This window comes from Geotrypetes seraphini, chromosome 3 (assembly GCF_902459505.1).
Source record: "Geotrypetes seraphini chromosome 3, aGeoSer1.1, whole genome shotgun sequence".
NCBI classification, from domain to species: domain Eukaryota; kingdom Metazoa; phylum Chordata; class Amphibia; order Gymnophiona; family Dermophiidae; genus Geotrypetes; species Geotrypetes seraphini.
This window is the reverse complement of record NC_047086.1, coordinates 2409199-2434831: the sequence shown is the minus strand read 5'-3', so window position 1 is coordinate 2434831 and position 25633 is coordinate 2409199. Positions and strand designations below refer to the sequence as shown.

General features: G+C 46.3%; 1 protein-coding gene across 1 annotated transcript; it reads left to right on the top strand.

Annotated features, from left to right (window-relative positions):
* The first annotated feature begins 15099 nt into the window (after positions 1-15099).
* On the top strand, positions 15100-17112 carry MARCKS (myristoylated alanine rich protein kinase C substrate). The gene is made up of 2 exons (XM_033939626.1): positions 15100-15329; positions 15603-17112. Exons 1-2 carry the CDS (start codon positions 15222-15224, stop codon positions 16212-16214), a joined length of 720 nt encoding a protein of 239 aa, XP_033795517.1. The 5' UTR covers positions 15100-15221; the 3' UTR covers positions 16215-17112.
* The last annotated feature ends 8521 nt before the right edge of the window (positions 17113-25633 follow it).

Here is a 25633-nt window from a genome sequence, read left to right as displayed (position 1 = left end):
GGAGGAACATTAGTTGGGAGGAACCGCATTCGGCAGGAAATTTAACTGCCGTCTTGATCTCGCCGGCCCTGTGCGGACCGGCAGAAATTTTCTGTGGACTGGCACCGGTCCGCGGACCGGCGGTTGAAGAACTGTGCTCTAAATGGAAGACCCAAAACCAGCATCTTTCTTGGCTGCTATAAAACTTGGTAAGGGTATGAAGGGTAGACCATGCAGCTGCTCTAAAGAGTTTCTCAGGCAAAATCACCCAAGTCTCCGCTCATGAGGTAGCAACTCCTCTGGTGGAATGCACTTTCAATGTGATCAGTGGCTGCTTACTGCAGTCCACATATGCAGAGGTATTGGCCATTTTAATCCATCTGGAAATCAAGCCTTAGACGCTGGCCTCCCTTTCTTAGTCTGACTAGTCAGAACAAAACGGTGATCTGATACGCTGTCACAACCCGCGGGCTCCTGAATCGCGCAGCGAGCTTGGGCCCCAGCGATGGATACTATTCTCAGCGCATTCCTTCCAACTAGAGAATCCTTCAGGCACCCCAGGCAACAGCCTAGGGTAAAACAGCAAGTAAAATGTCCACAGTGCAAGCAAGCAAGGAATCCACACACACTCAAAGAGGTTCAAGAAATAAAGTTAGACTTTTATTCCTGACCAGGAGTCAGGTTCCTCTGAGGTTCTCAAGTAGGTTGTGATATTTTCCAAATACAAATGCAAAAGCCAAAACATGCAATGCATATAAATGCATTGCATAAAAGCCAAAACATATAATTCCACACTGGTCTCACAACTGTCAGAATGACCCTTATTTCCAAAATCAGAAAAGAAAAGAAAACCACAAAAAACAAAACTATGGCTGGGCTTCAATTTCTACAGCTCAATCCTCTTCACCAGCCTAAATGGGACAAGGTAAGTTCAGCAATGAGGCAACATACACACAGGTCTTGCTGTATGGCAATGAATTTTTTATAAGCAAGCTGAAACACTCTGACACTGACTGACTGCAGTCAAGGAATCTATCCAAACGGAGCTCCTCCGTGGCTGACATTCCCTGCAGTGGCTTATCAGTAGTAATTAGTCTCCACTGTGTGGAGACGAGCGTAACGCCAAAAGCTCAGTGGTAAATTGTTCAAGAAGTTTTAAAGCAAAGACACAGCAACAGAATCTTCACAACATAGCTCTAAAAAAGTGAGACATTTCTGTTGCACACACAAAAAAATAACACAGTCCCAGGCTTTCACCAAAACCACAGGTAAGAAAAAAAAAATATCAAACACTCCCACCTTTTCAGCTTGTGTCCATGCCTTCTAGCCTCTCACTAGAAAAACCAATATCCATCGGTTCACAGCTTCCAAACTGCTTCTCACTGGTGGGTTCAGACTCTTCTGAAAGGTCCACCATCTCACACTCTTCCCCTGGCTCATCAGCATTCAGTCGGTGAGGGAAGTCATGCTGCCTTTCTGGGAAACGCTCCCAGCTCCTCTGCTCCTTCCCCCCTCTGGGTCTCAGCTGCCTCGTTTTAACAGGCTCCAAGCTGCCCCGTCCTGCTTTGAAGAGGGGGAAGGGAGAAAGCTCCCTCTGCAGCTGTGTCTGCTTAACATGCAAACACAGAAGAAACCGAAGACGAGGTAGGAGACAACCGCACACCAGGAGGAATAGTGAGACCACAGGAAGACATCGCCCCACCCAAAGAACAGGAAACAATTTCAAGAGTATCATTGGAGAAGGAAGACTGGCCCTACTCCAAGGACGTGGACCAACGCCCCCCAAGGAACTCCCGAATAAAGAAGATGGGGATCATCGTAGGCGACTCCATCATACGACATGTGGACAGCTACACCGCAGGAGGAAGAGAGGACAGAGTTGTCACCTGTCTGCCTGGAGCAAGAGTGAAGGATGTGACCAACAGGATCTCCAGGATCATAGATGGAGCAGGGGGAGAGGACACCGCTGTACTTATCCACGTGGGGACAAATGATGTGAGCGGGCGGAAGTATGACAGGGAAGAGCTGAAGGGCCAGCTCCGCTTTCTCGGAAGACAACTGAAGATCAGGGAGGTGAAGGTGGCCTTCTCCGAGATCCTCCCAGTACCAAGAGCGGATGGAAAGAGACAAGGGGAATTGCAAGTAATCAACGCCTGGATGAGACGATGGTGCGAAGAAGAAGGCTTCGACTTCGTGCGCAACTGGACGGCGTTCTGGGGAAAAAGCAAGTACTACAGAAAGGACGGACTACACCTCAACAAGGAAGGAGCAAGAGTTTTGGCAGGCAACATGAAGAAGGCAATCGAGAAGGCTTTAAACTGATAGATAGGGGAAAGCCGACAGTCGACCACCGGTCGATGGTACGGATAGCAGGATGCCCCGACGAAGAAGCCAAGGACAACTACACCTACACAAGAGAAGACGACCTCACAGCCAATAAGGGAGAAAAAGCAGGAAGGGACAACTCAGACATAGGAGGGGACGACCACACAGCAAAAAAGGGTGATAACACAGGAGCAGTAAAGGATACCAAAATTGAAGCTACAGGGACGGCCAAGAGTAGAAGGTCCAAAAAGGTAACACGAAGAGAACTTAGATGTATGTATACAAATGCTAGAAGTCTGGGTAACAAAATGGGGGAACTAGAGACAATAGCAAGACGTGACATATTGGATATCATTGGCATAACAGAAACATGGTGGAATGAAGAAAACAAATGGGACACAGTACTACAGGGATACAAACTGTATAGAAGAGATCGAATAGGGCAGAAAGGTGGAGGTATTGCTCTATATGTTAAGGAGGGGATAGATTCTGTTGAAATGGTTAAAACAGAAAGGAAAGAGAAGCTTGAGTCACTCTGGATCAAAATTCCTGGTCAATATGGCGCAGATACGAAAATTGGCCTTTACTATCGTCCACCAGGACAGGCAGAGGAAACTGACGCAGAAATGATGGAGGAAATCAAACAAGAATGCAAGACAGGCAATGTAATTATATTGGGAGACTTCAATTTCCCAGGGATAGACTGGAAACTAGCAACCTCCAACTGCGGCAAGGAAGCCAAGTTCCTGGAGGTGCTAGGGGATTGCTTCCTGGAACAAATGGTAAAAGAGCCGACAAGAGGCAACGCCACCTTGGACTTGGTCCTAAATGGCCTCACGGGACCGATAACAGAAGTGGAAGTCATAGTTCCACTGGGAACGAGTGATCATAATGTAATCAACTTTAAACTACACATCAGGAAAGGGAAACATGCCAAAACCTTAACCACCACCTTGAACTTTAAAAAGGGTAAATACGATAGCATGAGAGCCATGGTAGAAAAAACGACTCGAGAAGATGATGGACAAACTTGAAACGGTTGATCAGGCATGGACACTACTGAAAAATACTATCACAGAAGCACAAGATCTCTACATTCCGAAGATTTCCAAAGATCGGAGAACAAAGAGCAAAAGAGAACCGGCATGGCTTACCATACAGGTGAAGGAAGCCATAAAAGAAAAGAAGGACTCTTTCAAAAAATGGAAATGCATAAAGACAACCGAAGCCTGGAACAAACATAAAGATGATCAGAAGAAATGTCACAAGGCGGTGAGGAATGCAAAACAGGAATATGAGGAAAAAATAGCCCAGGAGGCCAAAAACTTCAAGCCCTTCTTTAGATACATGAAAGGGAAAAAACCTGCAAAAGAGGCAGTGGGACCCCTGGACGACCAGGGAAGAAAAGGGTACGTCAAGGAAGATAAACAAATCGCAGACAAACTAAATTCCTTCTTTGCGTCAGTCTTTACGAAGGAGGACACCTCAACAATACCTGAAGCGGAGAAAGTGTTTGCAGGAGAAATAGAAGACAGCCTCACCACAGTTGAAGTGGACTTAGACCAGATATACTATCAGATCGACAAACTTAAAAGCGACAAATCCCCTGGACCGGATGGGATTCATCCGAGAGTCTTAAAGGAATTGAAGGTTGAAATCGGAGAGTTATTGCAAAAACTTGCAAACCTGACAATCAGAACTGGACAGATACCGGACGACTGGAGGATAGCGAACGTCACCCCAATTTTCAAAAAAGGATCGAGAGGGGAACCGGGCAACTATAGACCTGTGAGTCTTACGTCTGTCCCTGGCAAGATGGTTGAAGCACTGATCAAGGATAGCATAGTCCGGCACTTGGACGCATATGACTTAATGAAACCCAGTCAACATGGATTCAGGAAAGGGAAATCATGTTTGACTAATTTACTCCAATTTTTTGAGTCCGTGAACGAGCAAATCGATAGTGGGAAGCCGGTGGACATAATATATTTGGACTTCCAGAAAGCGTTTGACAAAGTTCCACACGAAAGACTTCTCAGGAAACTACATAGCCATGGCATAGAGGGGGATATACAAAGATGGATAGGCAAATGGCTGGAAAACCGAAAGCAGAGAGTGGGCATAAATGGGAAGTTCTCCGACTGGGAGAAAGTGACTAGTGGTGTGCCCCAGGGCTCGGTACTTGGGCCGATCCTTTTTAATATTTATATCAATGACCTAGAGGAAGGAACATCCAGTGAGATCATCAAGTTTGCAGACGATACAAAACTATGCCGGGCAATCAGATCGCAGGATGATAGAGAGAAACTCCAGAGCGACTTGTGTCAGTTAGAAACATGGGCGGAGAAATGGCAGATGAAATTCAATGTGGAGAAATGCAAGGTAATGCATTTAGGCAATAAAAATAAGGAATACGAGTATACAATGTCAGGTGCAACTCTGGGGAAGAGTGAACAAGAAAAGGACCTGGGTGTGCTGATAGATAGGACCCTGAAGCCGTCGGCACAATGCGCGGCAGCGGCAAAGAAGGCAAATAGAATGTTGGGCATGATAAAGAAAGGAATCTCGAGTAGATCGGAGAAAGTTATAATGCCGCTATATAGGGCAATGGTCAGACCACACTTGGAATACTGCGTCCAACATTGGTCTCCCTACCTAAAGAAGGATATAAAACTGCTGGAGAGGGTGCAGAGACGAGCAACAAAACTGGTGAAGGGTATGGAGAAACTGGAATACGAGGACAGACTTATAACACTAGGATTGTTCTCCCTTGAGAAAAGGAGACTGCGTGGGGATATGATCGAGACCTTCAAAATACTGAAAGGAATCGACAAAATAGAGCAGAGAAGATTATTTACATTGTCCAATTTGACACGGACTAGAGGACATGTAATGAAGCTAAGGGGGGACAGGTTCAGGACAAATGTCAGGAAGTTCTGCTTCACTCAGAGAGTGGTTGACACCTGGAATGCTCTCCCAGAGGAGATTATTGCGGAATCTACCGTCCTAGGCTTCAAGAGCAAACTAGATGCATATCTCCTTAAGAGAGGCATATAAGGATATGGTGGAATATAAATTACGCCAGGTGTACACCTGGCAGGGCCTCCGCGTGTGCGGATCGCCGGACTTGATGGACCGAAGGTCTGATCCGGAGAAGGCAGTTCTTATGTTCTTATGTTAGCTTCCTGCCAGTTCTCTGGATTTCTGGGAGATGTAGTTCCCTGGCTCTTGAGGTCTTATGTGAGCTGACAGAGTAACCTGCAACTGGACTGAACTCTCCTTGGCAGTCACTGTCTGGCTCAATGTCGGTACAAGGAAAGTCAGCGCTTTCATAATCGGCAGGGCCAACCTGGTCAGCTCTTCTGCATAGGGTCTTACTGCTCTTCCTAGCTAACCCTGTGCCAAAGCTAGACGGAGAGCTAGATTTGTCACAACACAAAATTCATTGGTAACTTCAAGGTACTGGAGAAGAACTCATTTGACATCCAGCAATTCCAACGCTTAAGGAATGGCTCCCTACAGGACAGAGCTTGTAACTTGCAGACTCATCTCATTAACATAATCACCACCAGAAATACCATCTAGTGAGACCTTGCAATACGGTGTTAAGATTCCAGGAAGGGAATGGAAGATGCACAGGAGGGTGCAACCAAAGAGCCCCTTTAATGAACTGGGTGACATTTGGTGAGAGACCAAAGTGCCTCTTTCCCCTCAAGATCAGAAACAAGAAAGGCCTGCTATCTGCACTTTCAGAGATCCAACTGACAGACCCTTCTGAAATCCCTCTTGCAAAAAGTCCAGGAGGAAAAGTCCATAGTGTGCTGTTGAGATAGACATAGGAGAAGCCACTGCTTGCCCTGGATCAGTGGCATTGAATGCCACTACTATATGGGTTTTTGCCAGGTACTTATGACTTGTATTGGCCTCCATGAAGATGGGATACTGGGCTAGATTAACCATTGGTCTGACCCAGTAAGGCTGTTCTTACTAAAACTAGAGCTCGTAAGGGCTCTACATCATCCACAGCACATCAGGGTGGAAAGGACTTCCAGGCCTTAGCATAGACTGCCATCGTTGACAATTTCTTAGCTCTATGCAGAGTGGCAACAATCATGTCCGAGAAACTCTAACTTGTCAGGGCAGCCCACTCAAGAGCCCAAAAAGTTTTGGATTCTCTTTAGGGACCAGTCCTGCGTGAGAAGATCCACTTGGAGCGTACCATGGTCTACGAGGATCAATTAGGCACCACTAGGACTGCCAACTCCAGATGACTTGCAAAACTGCAAATGACTGAACCTAGCATGGGCCACAATGGGCTCCTTCTTAGGCTAAGTTTGGACTAATACATCCAACTCTGCATCTCCAGATCGTATCTTCAGCTGTATAAGCAAGCCACTTTTGTGGTTACTGCTGAGGCCTTCAAATCCATCTGTAGATGCCTCCACTGCTGAACAATGGAGCTGAATGCCTGGGGGTACGGAGACCATTCTCCCCAGACTGAAAGTCTGCTGAGACAGTCGGCTTGCACATTTTTCACTCCCGCTACATGCATAGTTGAGAGAGTCTGCAAATAAGCTTCTGCCCCTCCCCCCCCAAAAGAGGAGTTGAGCTTCTAGGCATAACGAAATGCCTCTGGCGCCTCCTGCTGACATATGTAGCCTTGACTTCCAGAGCCTTCTCCAGTGCCTGTTCTCCTTCCTTCCTAGATGGGGCTCTGATTAGCCAATTGTCCAAACATGGGTACACTTGGATCCTTGCCTTGCAGAGATGGGCTGCTACCACCACTATGACCTTGATAAAGGTGTGAAGTGCTGTTGCTAGGCCAAAGGGGAGCACAGAGAACTGGAAATGCTGCTCCAGTGCATGAAACAGCAAGAATCTCCTGTGGTCTGGAAAAATGGGAATGTGAAGATAGGCTTCCGTCAAATCGAGGGAGGCAAGAAATAACCCTAGCACCACTGCTGCTATGACCAGCCGAATGGTCTCCATGCAGAAGTGCAACACTACCAGTGCAGCATTGACCAGCCTGGGGCCCAAAATTGGCTTCCAGTCTGAATCTTTCTTTGATATGATGAAGTATCTGTCCGAGCCCGATCCTTTGTCCGGGACTGGTTCTATGGCATGTAGATCCAGTAGCCTTTGCATCATTGCCTGAACTCCGAGGGCTATCTCCTGCCAGTTGACCGGAGAATCTACAAAAAAAAAGTCCAGAAGGGAGGCATAGAACTCGATTTTGTAATGCTCTCGAACAACTTCCAGGACCCAACAGTCTATGCTAATCTGAACCAGATCAACCAATAGGCCAACAGCCTGCCCCTTTTCTGTGGGGGGTTTGGCCCCTGTCATGAAGTTGGAGGCTGGAGAGGGGTGAAAGCCAGAGGCTTGCTGTCTCCTGTCCCCGCTGGACCTCTGCTGTAACCACTGAAAGGACCTCTGCATTGCCTGACCTCCTGAGGAAAGACAGAATCTTCCAGAGTCTCGAAAATTTTCACATCCTGGACCCCAAGTCATCTGGGATCTACTGTCCAGCATGGCCTTAGGGTGATGGTCTGTAACACTGACCATTAAGTCATCCAGACCCTTGCCAAATAGCATCTGCCCCTGAAAGGGAAGCTGCTCAGTGTGGCTTTAGAGGCTGAATCTCCTGCCCAAGAGCAGATGGAAAGAGACAAGGGGAATTGCAAGTGATCAACGCCTGGATGAGACGATGGTGCGAAGACGAAGGCTTCGACTTCGTGCGCAACTGGACGGCGTTCTGGGGAAAAAGCAAGTACTACAGAAGGGATGGACTACACCTCAACAAGGAAGGAGCAAGAGTTTTGGCAGGCAACATGAAGAAAGCAATAGAGAAGGCTTTAAACTGAAGGACAGGGGAAAGCCGACAGTCGACCACCGGTCGATGGCACGGACAACAGGATGCCCCGACGTAGGAACAAAGGACTACTACTCGTACACAAGAGAGGTCGACCTCACAGCCAACAAAGGAGAACAAGCAGGAAGGGACAACTCAGACACAGGAGGGGATGACCACACAGCAAACATGGGAGATAACACAGGAGCAGTAAAGGATACCGTAAATGAAACTGTAAGGACAGCCAAGAGTAGAAGGTCCAAAAAGGTAACACGAAGGGAACTTAGATGTATGTATACAAATGCTAGAAGTCTAGGAAACAAAATGGGAGAACTAGAGACGATAGCAAGACATGAGAACATGGATATCATTGGCATAACAGAAACATGGTGGAATGAAGAAAACAAATGGGACACAGTACTACAGGGATACAAACTATATAGAAGGGATCGAGAAGGGCAGAAAGGTGGAGGTATTGCCCTATATGTTAAGGAAGGAATAGATTCTGTTGGAATGATTACAACAGACAGGAAAGAGAAGCTGGAGTCCCTCTGGATCAAAATTCCTGGTCACAATAGCGCAGATACAAAAATTGGCCTTTACTATCGTCCCCCAGGACAGGCGGAGGTCACTGACTCAGAAATGATGGAGGAAATCAAACAAGTATGCAAGACAGGCAATGTAGTTATATTGGGAGACTTCAATTTCCCAGGAATAGACTGGAAACTAGGAGCCTCCAACTGCGGCAAGGAGGCCAAGTTCCTGGAGGTGCTAGGGGATTGCTTCATGGAGCAAATGGTAAAAGAGCCGACAAGAGGCGACGCCACCTTGGACTTGGTCCTAAATGGTCTCACCGGACCGATAACAGAAGTAGAAGTCATGGTTCCACTGGGAACGAGTGATCACAATGTAATCAACTTTAAACTTGACATCGGGAAAGGGAAACATGCCAAAACCTTAACCACCACCTTAAACTTTAAAAAGGGTAAATACGATTGCATGAGAGCCATGGTAACAAAACGACTCGAGAAGATGGTGGACAAACTTGAAACAGTAGATCAGGCATGGTGCCTATTGAAAAATACTATTGCAGAAGCACAAGATCTCTACATTCCGAGGATTTCCAAAGATCGGAGAACTAAAGGCAAAGGAGAACCGGCATGGCTTACCATACAGGTGAAGGAAGCCATAAAAGAAAAGAAGGACTCTTTCAAAAAATGGAAATGCACGAAGACAACCGAAGCCTGGAACAAACATAAAGATGAACAGAAAAAATGTCACAAGGCGGTGAGGGATGCAAAACAGGACTATGAGGAAAAAATAGCCCGGGAGGCCAAAAACTTCAAGCCCTTCTTTAGATACGTGAAGGGGAAAAAACCTGCAAAAGAGGCAGTGGGACCCCTGGACGACAAGGGAAGAAAAGGGTACATCAAGGAAGATAAACAAATCGCAGACAAACTAAATTCCTTCTTTGCGTCCGTCTTTACAAAGGAGGACACCTCAACAATACCTAAAGCGGAGAAACTGTTTACAGGAGAAATAGAGGACAGCCTCACTACAGTTGAAGTGAACTTAGATCAGATATACTACCAGATCGACAAACTTAAAAGTGACAAATCCCCTGGACCGGATGAAATTCACCCGAGAGTCTTGAAGGAATTGAAGGTTGAAATCGGAGAGTTATTGCAAAAACTTGCAAACCTGTCAATCAAAACTGGTCAGATACCAGACGACTGGAGGAAAGCGAACGTCACACCAATTTTCAAAAAAGGATCGAGAGGAGAACCGGGCAACTATAGACCTGTGAGTCTTACGTCTGTCCCCGGCAAGATGATTGAATCACTGATCAAGGATAGCATAGTTCAGCACTTGGACACACACGACTTGATGAAACCCAGTCAACATGGATTCAGGAAAGGGAAATCGTGCTTGACGAATTTACTCCAATTCTTTGAGACCGTGAACAAGCAAATTGATAGTGGAAAGCCGGTGGACATAATATACTTGGACTTCCAGAAAGCATTTGACAAAGTTCCACACGAAAGACTTCTCAGGAAACTACAAAGCCATGGCATAGAGGGAGATATACAAAGATGGATAGGCAAATGGCTGGATAACAGGAAGCAGAGAGTGGGCATAAATGGGAAGTTCTCCGACTGGGAGAAAGTGACTAGTGGTGTACCCCAGGGCTCGGTACTTGGGCCGATCCTTTTTAATATTTATATCAATGACCTGGAAAACGGAACATCCAGTGAGATCATCAAGTTTGCAGACGACACAAAACTCTGCCGGGCAATCAGATCGCAGGAGGACAGTGAGGAACTCCAGAGCGATTTGTGTCGGTTAGAAAAATGGGCGGAGAAATGGCAGATGAAGTTCAACGTGGAGAAATGCAAGGTAATGCATTTAGGCAGTAAAAATAAGGAATACGAGTACAGAATGTCAGGTGCAACTCTGGGAAAAAGTGAACAAGAAAGGGATCTGGGTGTACTGATAGATAGGACCCTGAAGCCGTCGGCACAATGCGCGGCAGCGGCAAATAAGGCAAATAGAATGTTGGGCATGATAAAGAAAGGAATCTCGAGTAGATCGGAGAAAGTTATAATGCCGCTTTATAGGGCAGTGGTCAGACCCCACTTGGAATACTGCGTCCAACATTGGTCTCCCTACCTAAAGAAGGATATAAAACTGCTGGAGAGGGTGCAGAGACGAGCAACTAAACTAGTGAAGGGTATGGAGAAACTGGAATATGAGGATCGACTTAAAACACTGGGATTGTTCTCCCTTGAGAAAAGGAGACTGCGTGGGGATATGATCGAGACCTTCAAAATACTGAAAGGAATCGACAAAATAGAGCAGAGAAGATTATTTACATTGTCCAATTTGACACGGACAAGAGGACATGAAATGAAGCTAAGGGGGGACAAGTTCAGGACTAATATCAGGAAGTTCTGCTTCACACAGAGAGTGGTTGACATCTGGAATACTCTCCCAGGGGAGATTATTGCGGAATCGACAGTCCTAAGCTTCAAAAGCAAACTAGATGCATATCTCCTTGAGAGAGGCATATAAAGATATGGTTGGCTATAAAATAAATATATAATAGCAAGTGGAATATTAATAAGACACACCACCAAAAAGTATTCCAGTAAATGCTCACTACTATGGAGAAAATACAGACTAGAGATAAGGATATGTAGTTATATGGAGAAAAGACCTCAGTTTCCTCATAAAGAGGTCTCTATGTCTGCCGTACACAACTTAAAGCAGCATAGGAGAAAACATCCCTGGTCAGAAAAACTCCACTACATACTACTAGCAAAACGACTATTAGTTAGAATCAAAGGGACTAGTAGTAAGACAAAAAAACTTATCTCTTAAAGTCACAGTTCTCCAGGTGAGACAAGAATCCAGTTAGATAAACATAGGATTATCACATTAATCTTCATTCATTAAGACTCGTTTTGCTAGTAGTATGTAGTGGAGTTTTTCTGACCAGGGATGTTTTCTCCTATGCTGCTTTAAGTTGTGTACGGCAGACATAGAGACCTCTTTATGAGGAAACTGAGGTCTTTTCTCCATATAACTACATATCCTTATCTCTAGTCTGTATTTTCTCCATAGTAGTGAGCATTTACTGGAATACTTTTTGGTGGTGTGGCTATAAAATAAGCCAGTTGTATACCTGGCAGGGCCTCCGCGTGTGCGGATCGCCGGACTTGATGGACCGAAGGTCTGATCCGGAGATGGCGCTTCTTATGTTCTTATGATCCAGAGCATCCTCTGGGTGGAGATAGAATAGGCTGACACTTTGCTCATGACACAATGTCATACAGAGCTTCCACTAAATAATTCACATCAGATTGGAGGGTCTTGTCTTCCTCTGAGGCCAGGACTGAAACCACTTGGGTATGACAAGCATGTGCCACAAAGGAAGCAAAGGCTGCTGCCTTAATCCTTAGGGCAAAGCTTCAAATTGTATCTTGACGCCCACCACTTTACAGTCCTGAGTATCCTTGAACATCACAGCTCCTTTACTAGGAAAGAAGATTCGTTTGGTGACCTGCGCCAGCAGTGAACCCACCTTTGGCTGAACAAACTGCTGGCAATCAGGAGCATAGGGTATAGCTTGGATATAGTCTTAGCCACTCACAAGGACCCCTCTGGCAACTCCCAGTGGTCTGTGACCAGCTTTGTGATGTCCTGATTAGCGAGGTAGATAAAATGCCAGAGAAAACAAATGCTTTCAACAGCTGGTTCACTGTGGGGTCTTCCCCCATTCCAAGGCCACTATCACTTCTTGACCGTTGTTCTCATGCAGAGAACTAGACTCTGCCAAAGAAACTGCATTCTGGCACAATAATGGCAAGGAATTGGACTTTCCATACTCCGAGCCTATGTCAGATTGAACATCCTAGATGGGGCGCCTGTTCAGGGGAGAACCCCTGTGCTACCACCTCCATTAAGTTGAACACAGATGCTGAGGAGCCTTGGCAGTTCAAATAGGCCTTCCACATGAGGCTCACAAAATCCGAGGTGAAGCCTTGCACTGGGGGGTCTTGAGGGCCCTGGCAGAGAACCCATGTAGGTTCCTGGGCTCCATGGCAATCACACTTTGCGCTTATCCATTGCACATTCAGAGGGCTCTGAAAAGGAGTCTATTCCCTTGGGAGCACACCTCCTGCAGATCCTCAGCCCTGGACTTAGAAGAGGCTGAGCCCAAAGCTCTTGACCTTCCCCCACTTGCTCTGCCACACGCGGGATATGGATGCTCCTCGGACGGCCATCCAATGCAAACCTAGCATGTTACAAGGGTAGGAAGCCCTGAAGGGGTACATCCTTATCAATTTTAAATAAAATCGAGGAGTTCTGAGGCAGATGGAGGCTTTAGAAAAAAAAAAAAAAAGATTGTTTAAAATCCAAGGCGGCTGGCACCAGCAAAATTGTGCAAAAACGGCTCATGGGGACTTCTCTGAAAACAAAACAAAAAAAAAACTAGGCTCTGGATGCAGACACCTTAAAATTTCACTTGTGGAGACACCCTGCTTTTCCCCATAGGCTATAATAGCCTTACTCACTGTGCCATGTGCCTGCCTGCTTCAGCTTAGGAGTACAGCTGGGATAAATGGAAAAGAACTCTGCCTCACAGGACAAACTTGGTCTTTCGGCTGCCTGTCAGACTGATTTCGAACTGAGCCTCAACCCCTAGAAAACCTCATACTACAAAGAGGACCGTGCAGCCGGTGTACTATTAATGCCAGCCAAGCTGGGAAGGAGCCATACAGCCTGCACTCAAGCTCCTGATAAATCAAGGATGCAAGCAGCTACACAGGGGATGGCCCCTGAGCTGCAAAAAATATAAAATTATGCTGGCTAGCTAGGTGTCCCTGAGGGCTGATCCTGCTAGCAGCAGACTTCCGCAACACGAGTACCATACATCTTCTCCCAGGCAGAGATGCTAACAAGTGCGAGCTCTGGGCACCAAGCCTCCAACAAAACACTACGAAAAAATACCTGAAAATAATAAAATCAAAGAGTAGAGAAACCACAGAGAAACACTTGCTTGTAGGAAAAAACTTAGGGGGCAGAAGCAGCTGCCTGGGAAGAAGGTGGAGTTCAAAGATGATTAACAGCATTCTGCAAAGAACTTGCAGACTCAGATGCACAACCCTATGGTTCAGGATGACTAAACTAAATGCACTCATAGAAAAGTGGTTAGCTTTCATAAAGTATAAAAGATCTCAGAAAGAGGAAAACAGGCAAAAATATCTGGCAAAAGAGAGGCTGGTTTAGTCAGGAAAGCAAAGATGCAATTGGAAGAAAAAAAAATAGCTGACATTGTAAAAGTGAAGGAAAGACTTTTTTTAAAAGTGTTAGGAAGAAGTAGAAAAGTGGCATTGTGAGACTCAAAGGTGAAAGGTAAAAAATAAATAGTTTTGTTTGCAGCTGAAGCATTGGTAACGGGACCATAGAAGACAAAAGCAAATAGTGGTGGAGGTGTGGTAGACCCTGGTCAATTTTCTGAGGATTATGTTGGTGAGGAGCTCGCTAAAATAAAGGTGGACAGAGCGATGGGGCCGGATGGTGTAGATCAGAGGGTTCTGGTGGCTCTGTTGACCGACCTTTTCAATGAATGTCTAGAGTTGGGCGGATGTGGTCCCTCTCCACAAAAGTGGGGAATTACAGGCTGCAAAGTCTGACTTGTGTGGAGACGCTTTTGAAAGAGAGTTTCTGGATTCACTGGAGGTTGGTCTTGCCAGACAAATCGGATCCATTTCTTTGACTGGGTGACCAGAGAAAAATTGACAGACCTTAGAATTAGAGGTCAGCGCGGGAACGGGGATTTGGGGACTCCCCCGGGGACCCCCCTTTGGCCAACGCGGATGGAAGGCTTTGGAAGCAGGTCAGCCTTGAGGGAAACGGCTTGGCCTCCGCGTGTGCGGCTCAGCGGACTAGATGGACCAAAGGTTTCTTATGTTCTTAGTGAAAGAGGTTCGTTATCTGAACAGAAAAGAGCAAAAGAAACGGTGGAATGGATGATCCTGTCAGAAGGAATGGGGGGGGGGGGGGTTCTGTCTCTCTACTTAGACTTAGAAATTTCATGGGAAAAGGAGAGCGTCTCCCGGGGGGGGGGATGAAGTGACCAAGTCAGGGGTCTCTGAGGCGGCCAATGAAGCGAGTGGGGGACGGAGGTGCTGGCGGGGCAACAGGTGGGGTCTGGCTCGGCCGGCCGCAGTCGCCATGGCGACGTCACAGGAGGGGGAGGGGGAGGGGAGCCCCTTTGAGCGCACGCGGCGCTGCTCTCCGACGACGGAAGCGCGGGCGAGCGAGGCGGCCGTTCGGCCTCATGAATATGCATGAGCGGGCATCGGCTGCAGCCGGGCGCCGGCGCCGCCCCCGCCTCGCCATTGGCCGCGCGGCGCGGGGTGGGCGTGGCGGAGCGGGGCGCGGGGCAGTGAGGAGCGCGCGGCGAGCAGAGTGTGCAGCAGGCGCGCCAGGCTCAGCGGCTCCCTTCGGCTCCGTCTGCTCGTCCGGCTTTCCTCGTCCTCCCGCCGCCGCCTTCGCCATGGGCGCCCAGTTCTCCAAGAGCGCAGTGAAGGGCGAGACGGCCCCGCCCGAGAAAGCCGCGGGAGAAGTGGCGAGCGCCGCGTCGCCCTCCAAAGCCAACGGCCAGGTAGGCAGCGTTGCACGGACGCTTCTGCATGCATGCATGCACGCACGAGGCTCCTTGCACCGGGCGGCAGATGGCTCGTGCATCGCGTGGGGGGAGGGGAGGGATGGGGAGAGGGCGCCGCTCGCCTCTTTGTCTCCTGCGCCGGCATCCCGGGTGTGGCGGCTCCACCCGGCCACCCCTTTTGTCTGGCGCCCGGTGGAGCCGCAGCGCCCTCTGCCGGACAGCGGCGGCATTGCACTGGTCCCCGACTAAGCTTCTCTGCTTTGCTCCTAGGAAAACGGGCACGTGAAGGCGAACGGCGACGCGTCTCCCGCCGCTGCCGAGGACGAAGTGCAAGCGAACGGCAGCGCCCCGGCCGACGAGAGCGCCAAGGAAGAGGAGGAGGAGGCGGCGGCAGCAGCGGCGGAGCCCGCGGCCGACGGGGGCAGCAGCGGCGGCGCCGAGCCCGGCTCCCCCGCCGAAGGCGACGAGACCCCCGCCGCCACCCCTTCGAGCAGCAACGAGACCCCGAAGAAGAAGAAGAAGCGCTTCTCGTTCAAGAAGTCCTTCAAGCTGAGCGGCTTCTCCTTCAAAAAGAACAAGAAAGAGACGGAGGGGGCGGAGCCCGAGGCGGCCCCCGCCCCCGCGGAAGGGAGCCAGGAGGAAGCGGCGGCCGCCGCCCCCGAGGAGCCCAAAGCCGAGGCCCCCGCGGAGGAGCCCAAGGAAGCCGAAGCCCCGGAAGTGACGGAGAAAGCGGCCGAGGAGGAGCAGCCGCAGCCGCAGCAGGCGGAGGAGAAGCCGGCGGAAGAGACCGCCGAGGCCCCCCCCAGCCAGGCCGAGGAGCCAGCCGAGGCCCCCCCCGCCGCATGTAGCGCGGACGTGGCAGCCGCCGACTCGGCAGAGTAAAGGACTCTTCTCCCCCCCCCCCCTTCTTCTTGGACTGGTGCCAGCGACTGGTTTTGGAGAACTTTGTCTACAACCAGGATTGATCGAACCCTTTTTTTGTCTCTTCCCCCCCCCCCAATCATTTCCTGCCATTCCAACCAGCGGAGCAGAGACTTCGACATCCCTCTCTGCCTTGTTGCCTTTTCACATCAGTATTAATGTCTTTTGCAGATTTTGTAAACTGAAGGGGATTTTTGGGAATCGCTGAGGGTGTTTTCAACACTACACGTTTTGCAGAAGGTGAAAAGAACTCGTGCCCAGAATAAGGCGGATGAGGATGGTGATAGTTGTAGTAATTCATTTAAACCATAGGAACTCTTCACTTATCTCATGTTAGTTGTACCAGTTGGTGATTAGTAGAAAATCAAGTTGTATAGGCTTTTCTTGTTTATTGCTGGTTTCTGACCTTAATAAAGTATAATTATGTATTACCAGCAGGGTGTTTTTAACTGTGACTATTGTATAAAACCAATCTTGATATACGGAAGCACATGGAAGTTACAAACTCTTCCAACCTGCTCTTTTTTTGTACAACCGCAATCATCTTGGGACTTTTACAAATCAAGTTTTAAAGTGGAATGGTTACTGTTTCTACTGTGCTATGTCTGATTACAATGGGCACTGCTTTCTTTTCCAGTTGTCTCTTAAGAATTAAGGAAAACTCTCTTGCTAACGCAGTGGGTTTTTGTGTAGCATCTTGTCTATCCTGTTTTTTTGTAAATACTGGAGAAGCTTTCACTGATTTGACTTAGAGATGGAATGTGACTTTGCTTACAAAATTGCTATTAAACTCCTGCTTAAGGTGTTCTAATTTTCTGTGAGCACACTAAAAGCGAAAAATAAATGTGAATAAAATGTATGCTTGGTGTGTGGTCTTCTATGGATGTTCCACTAGAACTGCTACATCTTAACTTTATCTTTAAAATCTCCCTGGCAAGCTCCTAACCCTCTCTTCTGGGTCTCATCTGTAATACAGTGGGTGGAGGGCAGAATTTGGCAACTTGCTTAGTAAGATCATTAGCCCTGTCGTTATGCTAGGTGCTATTACCTTGGTTTATGCTCCTTGTAGTTAAGGGAAGCTGTTATCTCGTTTAAAATAAACAAAAAACATATAATGGGTCAATTGCTAAAACCAAATTAGGTTGGAGAGCAGCTCCAGCCTAGTTGAATCACCCACGCTTTAGCCGTTTAAATTGCTTTTCAGTTCAGAAGTAGTTCTGTTGCTGAGCAAACCTCGCAACCATACTTAATGAACACTGGATAGTACATAACCAGCTGTAAAAGACCTTTTTGAACATCATGCAAAATGTATAAACTCCATGCTGCACCAATTCTAACTAGCTTTGGTTTATTGTACTTTTTTCAGCGACATTTTGCATGATTGCAGAGACTTCACTCAACCTGAACATCTAAAACTTGGACAATAGCGAATACTACTGGCTTTAGCTAGTTGCTAAATGTTAAATGTGTTGCTTTAATCCCAAATAGGTGTGGTTTTTTTTTTTTCCTAAGAGCTCGCTATTCAGTCAGGTGTTAAGTAATGTGGAATACACTGCTGCCACTTCCTTAATGAAGTGCAAGCTGTTTCCTTAAGCTTTAGGTTACTAGATAAGATATTCCTATTTGTCTGTCTGCAGTCAGCACTTTCAATTTTGACCTCTTTAGAGATGTTCTTTTTAAAAGTGAAGCTTTGCTTTGTCCAGGTATAGTGACCCTTATTGAAGAGGTTAGTTTGGCTGCTGTCCTCCGACAAGGCTGTGGAGTTGGTACTGGGGCTCCTCTGGCTGGGACTTAAATTTCTACTGCTATTAGCTCCAAAACAAAATGTTTAAAGCCTAAAGTACTGGTAATTACAACATTTCCCCTTTTTTAATATCCAGAATGGATATATTAATATAACTTGTTTGTTTTGAAGTTGGTACATTCTTTACTGACTCCACAGCCCTGGTCAAAGATCTGCCAGTCGATGGGAGAATAATGACTTTCCCACGGGTGGTGTATGAGTTTTTTAATCCTACAAGAAGTCTTATGTGTTCGTTCTACCTCCATTTTTGACCTTAACTGTAGCTGCTTTTTTGTTCACTTACCTAGTTTTGAGCTTTTATTTTCCTTTTATATATCCTAAGTGTTTGGAATCAACCCAGAACAGACAATTTTCTGGCTACATATTTGAGGGATTTCTTATGTAATGGTGGGAAACAGTTTCAGATGACCAAGTGTGGTTAAAAAAAATAAAAAATTTTGACACATGTCAAAGATTCTGCCGTTGCACTAAAGAATGGGATTGGCTTGAACAATGCTACCTAAAATTTGGAAGTCTACTTGACTTGAGGTGTAAGATGTGATTTGATCTTCATATGGGTAAGAGATCTCTTTGTAACAGTAATCTTGATGATGAGTTTTGAAGCAAAGGTGCTGTGGACTTGATTGTCTTTTGTAGGAGTTCTGCACAAGCATAAGAAATGACCAGCTGCTGCCTGTTTTGTTCCAAGGGGAAGAGGCGGCTATGGCTTTGTTGTATCTAATTAAACCAGCATTGGTGAAAGCAGAAGGCGATCTCGCTTGTCAAGTTTCAAGTTTATTAGGATTTTATATACCGCCTATCAAGATTATCTAAGCGGTTTTTACAATCAGGTACTCAAGCATTTTCCCTCTCTGTCCCGGTGGGCTCACAATCTATCTAACGTACCTGGGGCTACGGAGGACTAAGTGACTTGCCCAGGGTCACAAGGAGCAGCGCGGGGTTTGAACCCACAACCCCAGGGTGCTGAGGCTGTAGCTCCAACAGTCCTTTAACAGTTGTGTCGTAGTGTGACCATGGATACAAACCAAGGCTCTGCATCAGCGCATGGATTTATAACTGCAGCTGAAGAAAGGATCCTGTACCTTCTCTCCAAAGGGGTAAAGAGGAATTTTGATACTTCAGATTGCAGTCTGGGAGAGAATAAACTATGAAACCGTTCAAGGGATTGTCACACAAGCCTTTTTCAAACCTTTAGCAGTCAAGCTTGGTTTCCTATGTGGACTATCCAAGGCCAAAGCCTGTGTGTGTGTTAAAGATACATAAGGCCTAACTAAAAATATTTATAAAAAGTGGCTGACAAGAAATGGCCAAGTGTGGCGATGGAACCTTTATTCTTCTTTTTTTAATGATCTTGAAGAGCTGCTGTTTGTTACAGCTGAAGGGAGAGTGGACTTCCACTTTTAGTATTAACAGCCCAGTAGAGTGAGGGCTGGATTGCATAGCTCATGCAATACCAGAGCACAAAAGCTGTTTATTATCTGAAGCAGGAGGTGGGGAAATATGCGGTTATGAACATGACACCTCCGCACTACTAGTGGATACAGTACTGGACACAACCTGTGACCTTATTTCCTGCTGGGGCCCTTGGATGGTCCAACTTAATACACTGGTCCCCCAGTGACAGCAATAATTTGTTCATGGTGTAGTCTTGACTTTCCTACTCTTAATGTTAGTAATTTTCCTGCTCTTAGGAAGGAAATAAATTGTTTCTAGAGCTGGCCTAGGCAAAAGGGACAGCTTCTAGAATTGTTGCAAGGTCCTCCTTCCGTGCACATCTCCAGTGCTCTGGGTAAATACATGTTGAAAACTAATTTTGAAACAAGTTTTAAATGAACTTTATGATTCTAAATGTAATGTTAAGAGAAATGGATTTGTGTAACAAATGCTATTCTAGGCAACCTGGTCCCTTTTAACATGCCTTTACCAATCCTTGCTTTGAGAGGAGTCTGCACCTTGGGAGCACTTGCCTTAGAATCCAAACCTATAGTACCATATATATATATATATATGCAAATATAAACAGAGGTCACCCTTTTTTTTTTTTCTCTTCCCCCCCACCTAAAAAAAAGGGGGGGGGAAGGTTGTGTTTAAAGTATTTAAGTATAGGTGAGCTAGGATAGGAGTCATCCTTCCTTGTCCTTGCCTGGCTGGCTCTGCATCCCTTCCCCAACCCTGTGCAGGCTTGTCTTCAACCCTGATTGTCCAGCAGTGAGTCAGGACTATTGCTGCCTGATTCAAATCAATTCACTTTCTAAAAAAAATTAGACTTTTGATTAGGAGGCCCAGAGTTATGTTAGAACTCGCTGAAAGTAGCCGCAGTGTAGTGAACAGGCTGCTGGTCTGCCCTGCCAGGGCCTTCCCTCTGCTACATTACTGATGATGCAGCAGAGGGAAGCCATAGCAGGCAGGACAGGATAAACCTGTTTATGATGCTGCTTCCTGCCAAGCTGGTCCCCACCACCTCTTAATGCTGCATATGTGGGGGAGAGAGGATCTGAGGAGAGGGAGAGATGCAACAGAGGTAGAAAGGGGTGAGAGGGCAATATCCTGCATATAGTAGAGGGGAGGGTGAGATGCTACATTGAGGGGCATAGAGAAGTTTGACCCAGGGCACAAGGCAGGGAGAGAGAGAGATGATAGACAGTGGGGAAATAACTACAGTGGTACCTTGGATTACGAGCATAATCCGTTCCAGGAGCATGCTCATAATCCAAAATGCTCATTTATCAAAGCGAGTTTCCCCATAGGAAATAATGGAAACTTCCCCCGCCGACACGATTGGGCATCCCCCTGCCGCTTCTTACCCTCATCTGGGCACCCTGAAGATCGGCCCCGAGCATCTGAGCATGCTCAAGGCCTGCGAGTTCACGTTCTGAACCATTCTCGGTTTCCGAGGCACCGATTTTGCAAATGTTTTGCTCGTCTTGCAAAACACTTGCAAACCGGTGCACTCGTAAACCGAGGTACCACTGTATATTGGATAGGGTGATGGAAGAGGGAAGATGAGCACAAAAAAGAAAATGTCAAATGGGTAGGAGACCCTGGTGAGTGACTTAACAGAAGACAAACAGAAACAAGAGACTGAGGCCAATGTGATTTGAATAATAAAATGACCAGACAACAAAAGGTAGAAAAAATCATTTTATTTTCTATTTTGTGATTATATGATGTCAGATTTGAAATGTGTATCCTACCAGAGCTGGTGTTAGACAGCAAGACTGAGCTAGGACCTAACAGAGCAAGGAAAAGTATTTTTTTGTTTATTTTGTTTACAGTGTCGGCATGGGGCTGGAGCAGCCAAAGGGGGATGGGGTGGGTGAAGAGGCTATAAAATAAACACACCAGGATGTTTGAAAAAAAAAAAAAAAAATCACAAAACAAACACCCCACAAAAAAAACATCCTATTGTGTGGGAAAAGTGAATTGAATCAAATTGAAAAATCCAATAAGCTGAATTAAAATTTTTTTTTTTCCTGAATCAGGTAGCACTATCCAGCACAAGAGTGACTACTCCTGTCCCAGCCAGCTCTATGCTCCCCCCCCCCTTCTTGACCTGTTGCAGGCTTCCCCTGAACCCTGGTGGTCCAGTGGTGAGCGACCCAGGACCACCAGCATGTGTAAAATAGTCCTGTACAGGGTTCAGGAGGTGAGGTGGAGCCAGCCAGGACAGGAGATGGGAGGAGTCGCTCCTGTCCCTGCTGGACCACCAGGACTCGAGGGCAGAGGTGCACTGCTGGATGACTGAAATATAAACTGAGACCCCCATTTTTGGCACCAAAATCTAATCGATCTAATCTACAATTTGTGAGTCACTCTATACCTAAGCAGGATCAAAGCGAAATATAATTCCAGAGGGGGGAAAAGTCTTCTGAAAGGGTGGTAACAGGAGGATTCATAGTACAATTTACATTGGAAGGAAGAAGCTACTGCTTGTCAATAGAGGATATTGCTTCGAAGAGTCTTCATTTTTTCCCGGAATTTGAGATAGCAGGGTTCAGTTTTGATAACTGTTGGGAGGCTGTTCCAGGTGTGCTCAATATGTGCTTGTATTTTATTCCTTTAGGGGATGGAAGGATAAGGAGTTTTGATGTTTCTGGTTGAGTTGGATAAAGAATTGGTGGAAAGGTTTATGAGAGGTGCTGCAGAGCTTGCATACAAGATAGAAACATGATGGCAGTTAAAGGCCAAATGGCCCATCTAGTCTGCCCATCTGCAGTAACCATTATCTCTTCCTCGCTCTAAGAGATCCCACGCCTTCTTGAATTCAGACACAGTCTCTCCACCACATCTTCCAGTAGACCGTTCCACGCATCTACCACCCTTTCTGTAAAAAAAAATATTTCCTTAAATTATTCCTGAACCTATCAACTCTAAACTTCATCCTATGCCCTCATTCCAGAGCTTCCTTTCAAATGAAAGAGACTCAACTCACGCGCATTTACACCATGTAGGTATTTAAACATCTGTATCATATCTCATCTATCCCCATACATGTTATGAAGAAGACCATGCACCATTTAAGTACATTATGCAGGATATTTTGAATTTAATGCATGCAGCAATTGGCAGCCAGTGGAGTTTGTTGAAGAAGGGTGAGATAATCATATTTCTGTGTTTTGAATCAATTGAAGTTTCCAGGTGAGAGTGGCGTTTATACCTGCATATAGTGAGTTACAATGGTCCAGTTGAGACTGAACTAACATCTGTGTCAGTAATGCGAAGTGATGACACTGGAAGGGTCTGATCAGCTGGAGTTGTCTCGTGCTGTAGAAAGCTTTTCTTCGTATGTTGGAGATCTGGGGTTCCAGTATGACCCCGAGTATCTCGGAGGTTTTGTTGATTTCTAGTTTGGGCCAAGGGCAGGGTGATGATGGCTGTGGGGACTGTTTGTAGGGAATTGTGAAACTACAGTGCTTTTGTTTTAGTTTTTTAGCTTGAGTGTGGCCCATCTTTTTTCTGTTGTTGGTGATTCTCTGCAGGATGTCTTTGGAGTTGTGTTCTCTTGGGATGAGGAGTATGTCATCAGTGTATAATGATAGGCTTTTATTGTTTTTGAAGGTAATGATGCCTAGGGAGCTCATGAATAGGTTGTAGAGTATAGGAGAGAGGGGGGAGGATCCTTGAGGGACACCACAAAATGCCTGCCAAAGTTTTGAGAATTCATCTTCTTTCTGAACAAGGTAGCTTCTATTCTGTAGGAAGTTTTTGAACCAATTAAATACTGTGCCCTAAGAGTAGTTGGTGATTAAGAGTCAAATGCTGCGGCAATATTGAATTGAAGAAAGATGGCTTGATGGCCTTTGCTTGGTCTGTTTGATTTTGGTAGTTAAGGTTAGTAGGAGTAGCTCCTACTAACTGCACTAATTCACAGTATGTGAGTTTGCTACTTTAATAATCCTGGTTTTCAGGATAATCATATTGCCTATAGGCTAGATTTGCTTTCATAACCTCATTTACAGTAAATGTAGTGTGGCTCTTCCAAAGCAAAACTGGCTGAGGCTTTACATGTCATCTCTTCTGGACTGTTTGTAAAGCCAAGCTTCTGGTGGCCTTCTGAATAATACAGCCTTCCACCTCCCACAATTTCGGTACCAAAGTATACTTGTTCCAAAATGTTAGACAAAGAACTTTTTCATTCATTGCTGCTATTTTCACACCACACAGTCTGTTATATCTTCCAGGAGGGAAACCAGACAACTGAGACCAGAGCGACCTTGTCAGACGACGATACAAGCTCCAGAGCCAAAAATGGTAGGATTTCTTTTTCTCTCAGATCTAACTGCTAAAACTTGTCAGTTCTTCCTCTATATTATTACCAAAATCTGATCTCTTTCCTCAGTACACTGCCGAAACCCTTCTCCACACAGATTACTGCAACTTGCTTCTCTCGGGTCTTCCATGCCACCATCTCCCCTTCAATCGGTTTAAAATTCTGCTGCATAACTCATATTCAGTGAAAGCCACTATACACTTCTCCCTCCGTATTCGTGGTTTCAGCATTCACGATTTTTAGCTTGCTGGCTCCTCCCCCCAAATTACATCAGCTTGCATAGAGAAATCACTGATTCCCAGTACTTTCTTCACCGTGTTTTGCCTCTCCTTCAGGAATAGGCCGTCTTCCACCATGTTATTTGCATTTTCACCACATTCATGATGGTTTTTAAGAGAAAATAGCGAATAACAAATGAAAAAGTAATTCACGGTTTTTCTGTATTTGCGGTTCTGTTAATCCCCTATCACAGCAAATACGGAGGGAAAAGTGTACTCACATTACCCCTCCTCAAGTCATTTCATTGGCTCCCCATCTATTTCTGAACATAGTGCAAACTCCTCTTACTGACCTTCAAGTGCATTCACTCTGCAGCTCCTCAGTATCTGTCCTCACTTATCTCTCCCCCCCACCCAATAACTCTGTTTATCTAGTAAGTCCCTCCTATCTGTACCCTTCTCCTCCACTGCTGACTCCATCCCTTCTATCTTGCACTGCCATATACCTGAATCATTATGTCAGGCCTTCTCTAGCAGTACTCAAATCCAAGCTGAAAGTCCACTTTTCAAGGCTGCTTTCAACTCCTAACTCCCATTTGCCATAAAACACCTATGTCCATCCTTTCATTTTCTCTGCAAGTAACTCCCCAAACTCTCTATGCTATCTGGCCATATTAGATTGTAAGCTCTTCTGAGCATGGACTGTCTTATTTTATGTTAAATGTACAGCACTCTAGAAATGATAAATAGTAGACCTTCCCCCAATGGCGAAGAAAGTTATCTGATACTAGTCTGCTGCACAAGTTGAGCCTGGAGCAAAATTGAGAGACTTTGTTGTTGAAGTAAGTAGTGAAAAGATCCAGTGAAGGGTGCCCCACTCTCAGAAGTTCATATTGAAAGACCACTCAGGTTCCATTACTCTGCTCAATTTGTCCACCAGGTTGCTGTTCTTGCCAGCCAGATAAGTTGCATGTAATACTAACCTGTGAAGGAGACCCACTGCCACATTCATATTTATTAATTTAACAATTTATATAAAGTGGTACCTCGGTTTAAGAGTACATCAGTTTGCGAGTGTTTTGCAAGACGAGCAAAACATTCGCAAAATCGGCACCTCGGAAACCGAGCGCGCTTCAATTTGCGAGCGCCCCCCCCCCCCCCCGAACCGGCACCCTCCCCCCGCGATCCGCACCCCCCCCCGCCGCGACTTGAGGTCCCCCCAACCCACCTGAACCCTCTTCTTACTTTGCTGTAGCCTCCACAGCGGCACTGGCACCGGCATGTCCTGTGCGTGGTGCCGGTGCCTGAAGATCTGCTTCCTGTGAACTCTCAAGGCATAGTAACATAGTAGATGACGGCAGATAAAGACCCGAATGGTCCATCCAGTCTGCCCAACCTGATTCAATTTAAATTTTTTTTTATTTTATTTTTTTTCTTCTTAGCTATTTCTGGGTGAGAATCCAAAGCTTTACCCGGTACTATGCTTGGGTTCCAACTGACGAAATCTCTGTTAAGACTTACTCCAGCCCATCTACACCCTCCCAGCCATTGAAGCCCTCCCCTGCCCATCCTCCACCAAACGGCCATA

What these genes read in the sequence shown, in the direction of transcription:
- MARCKS (XM_033939626.1), top strand. Translation starts at nt 15,222, where the DNA reads ATGGGCGCCCAGTTCTCCAAGAGCGCAGTGAAGGGCGAGACGGCCCCG. An exon ending in CCTCCAAAGCCAACGGCCAG is followed by an intron (nt 15,330 to 15,602) that starts GTAGGCAGCGTT and finishes CTTTGCTCCTAG; the next exon opens with GAAAACGGGCACGTGAAGGC.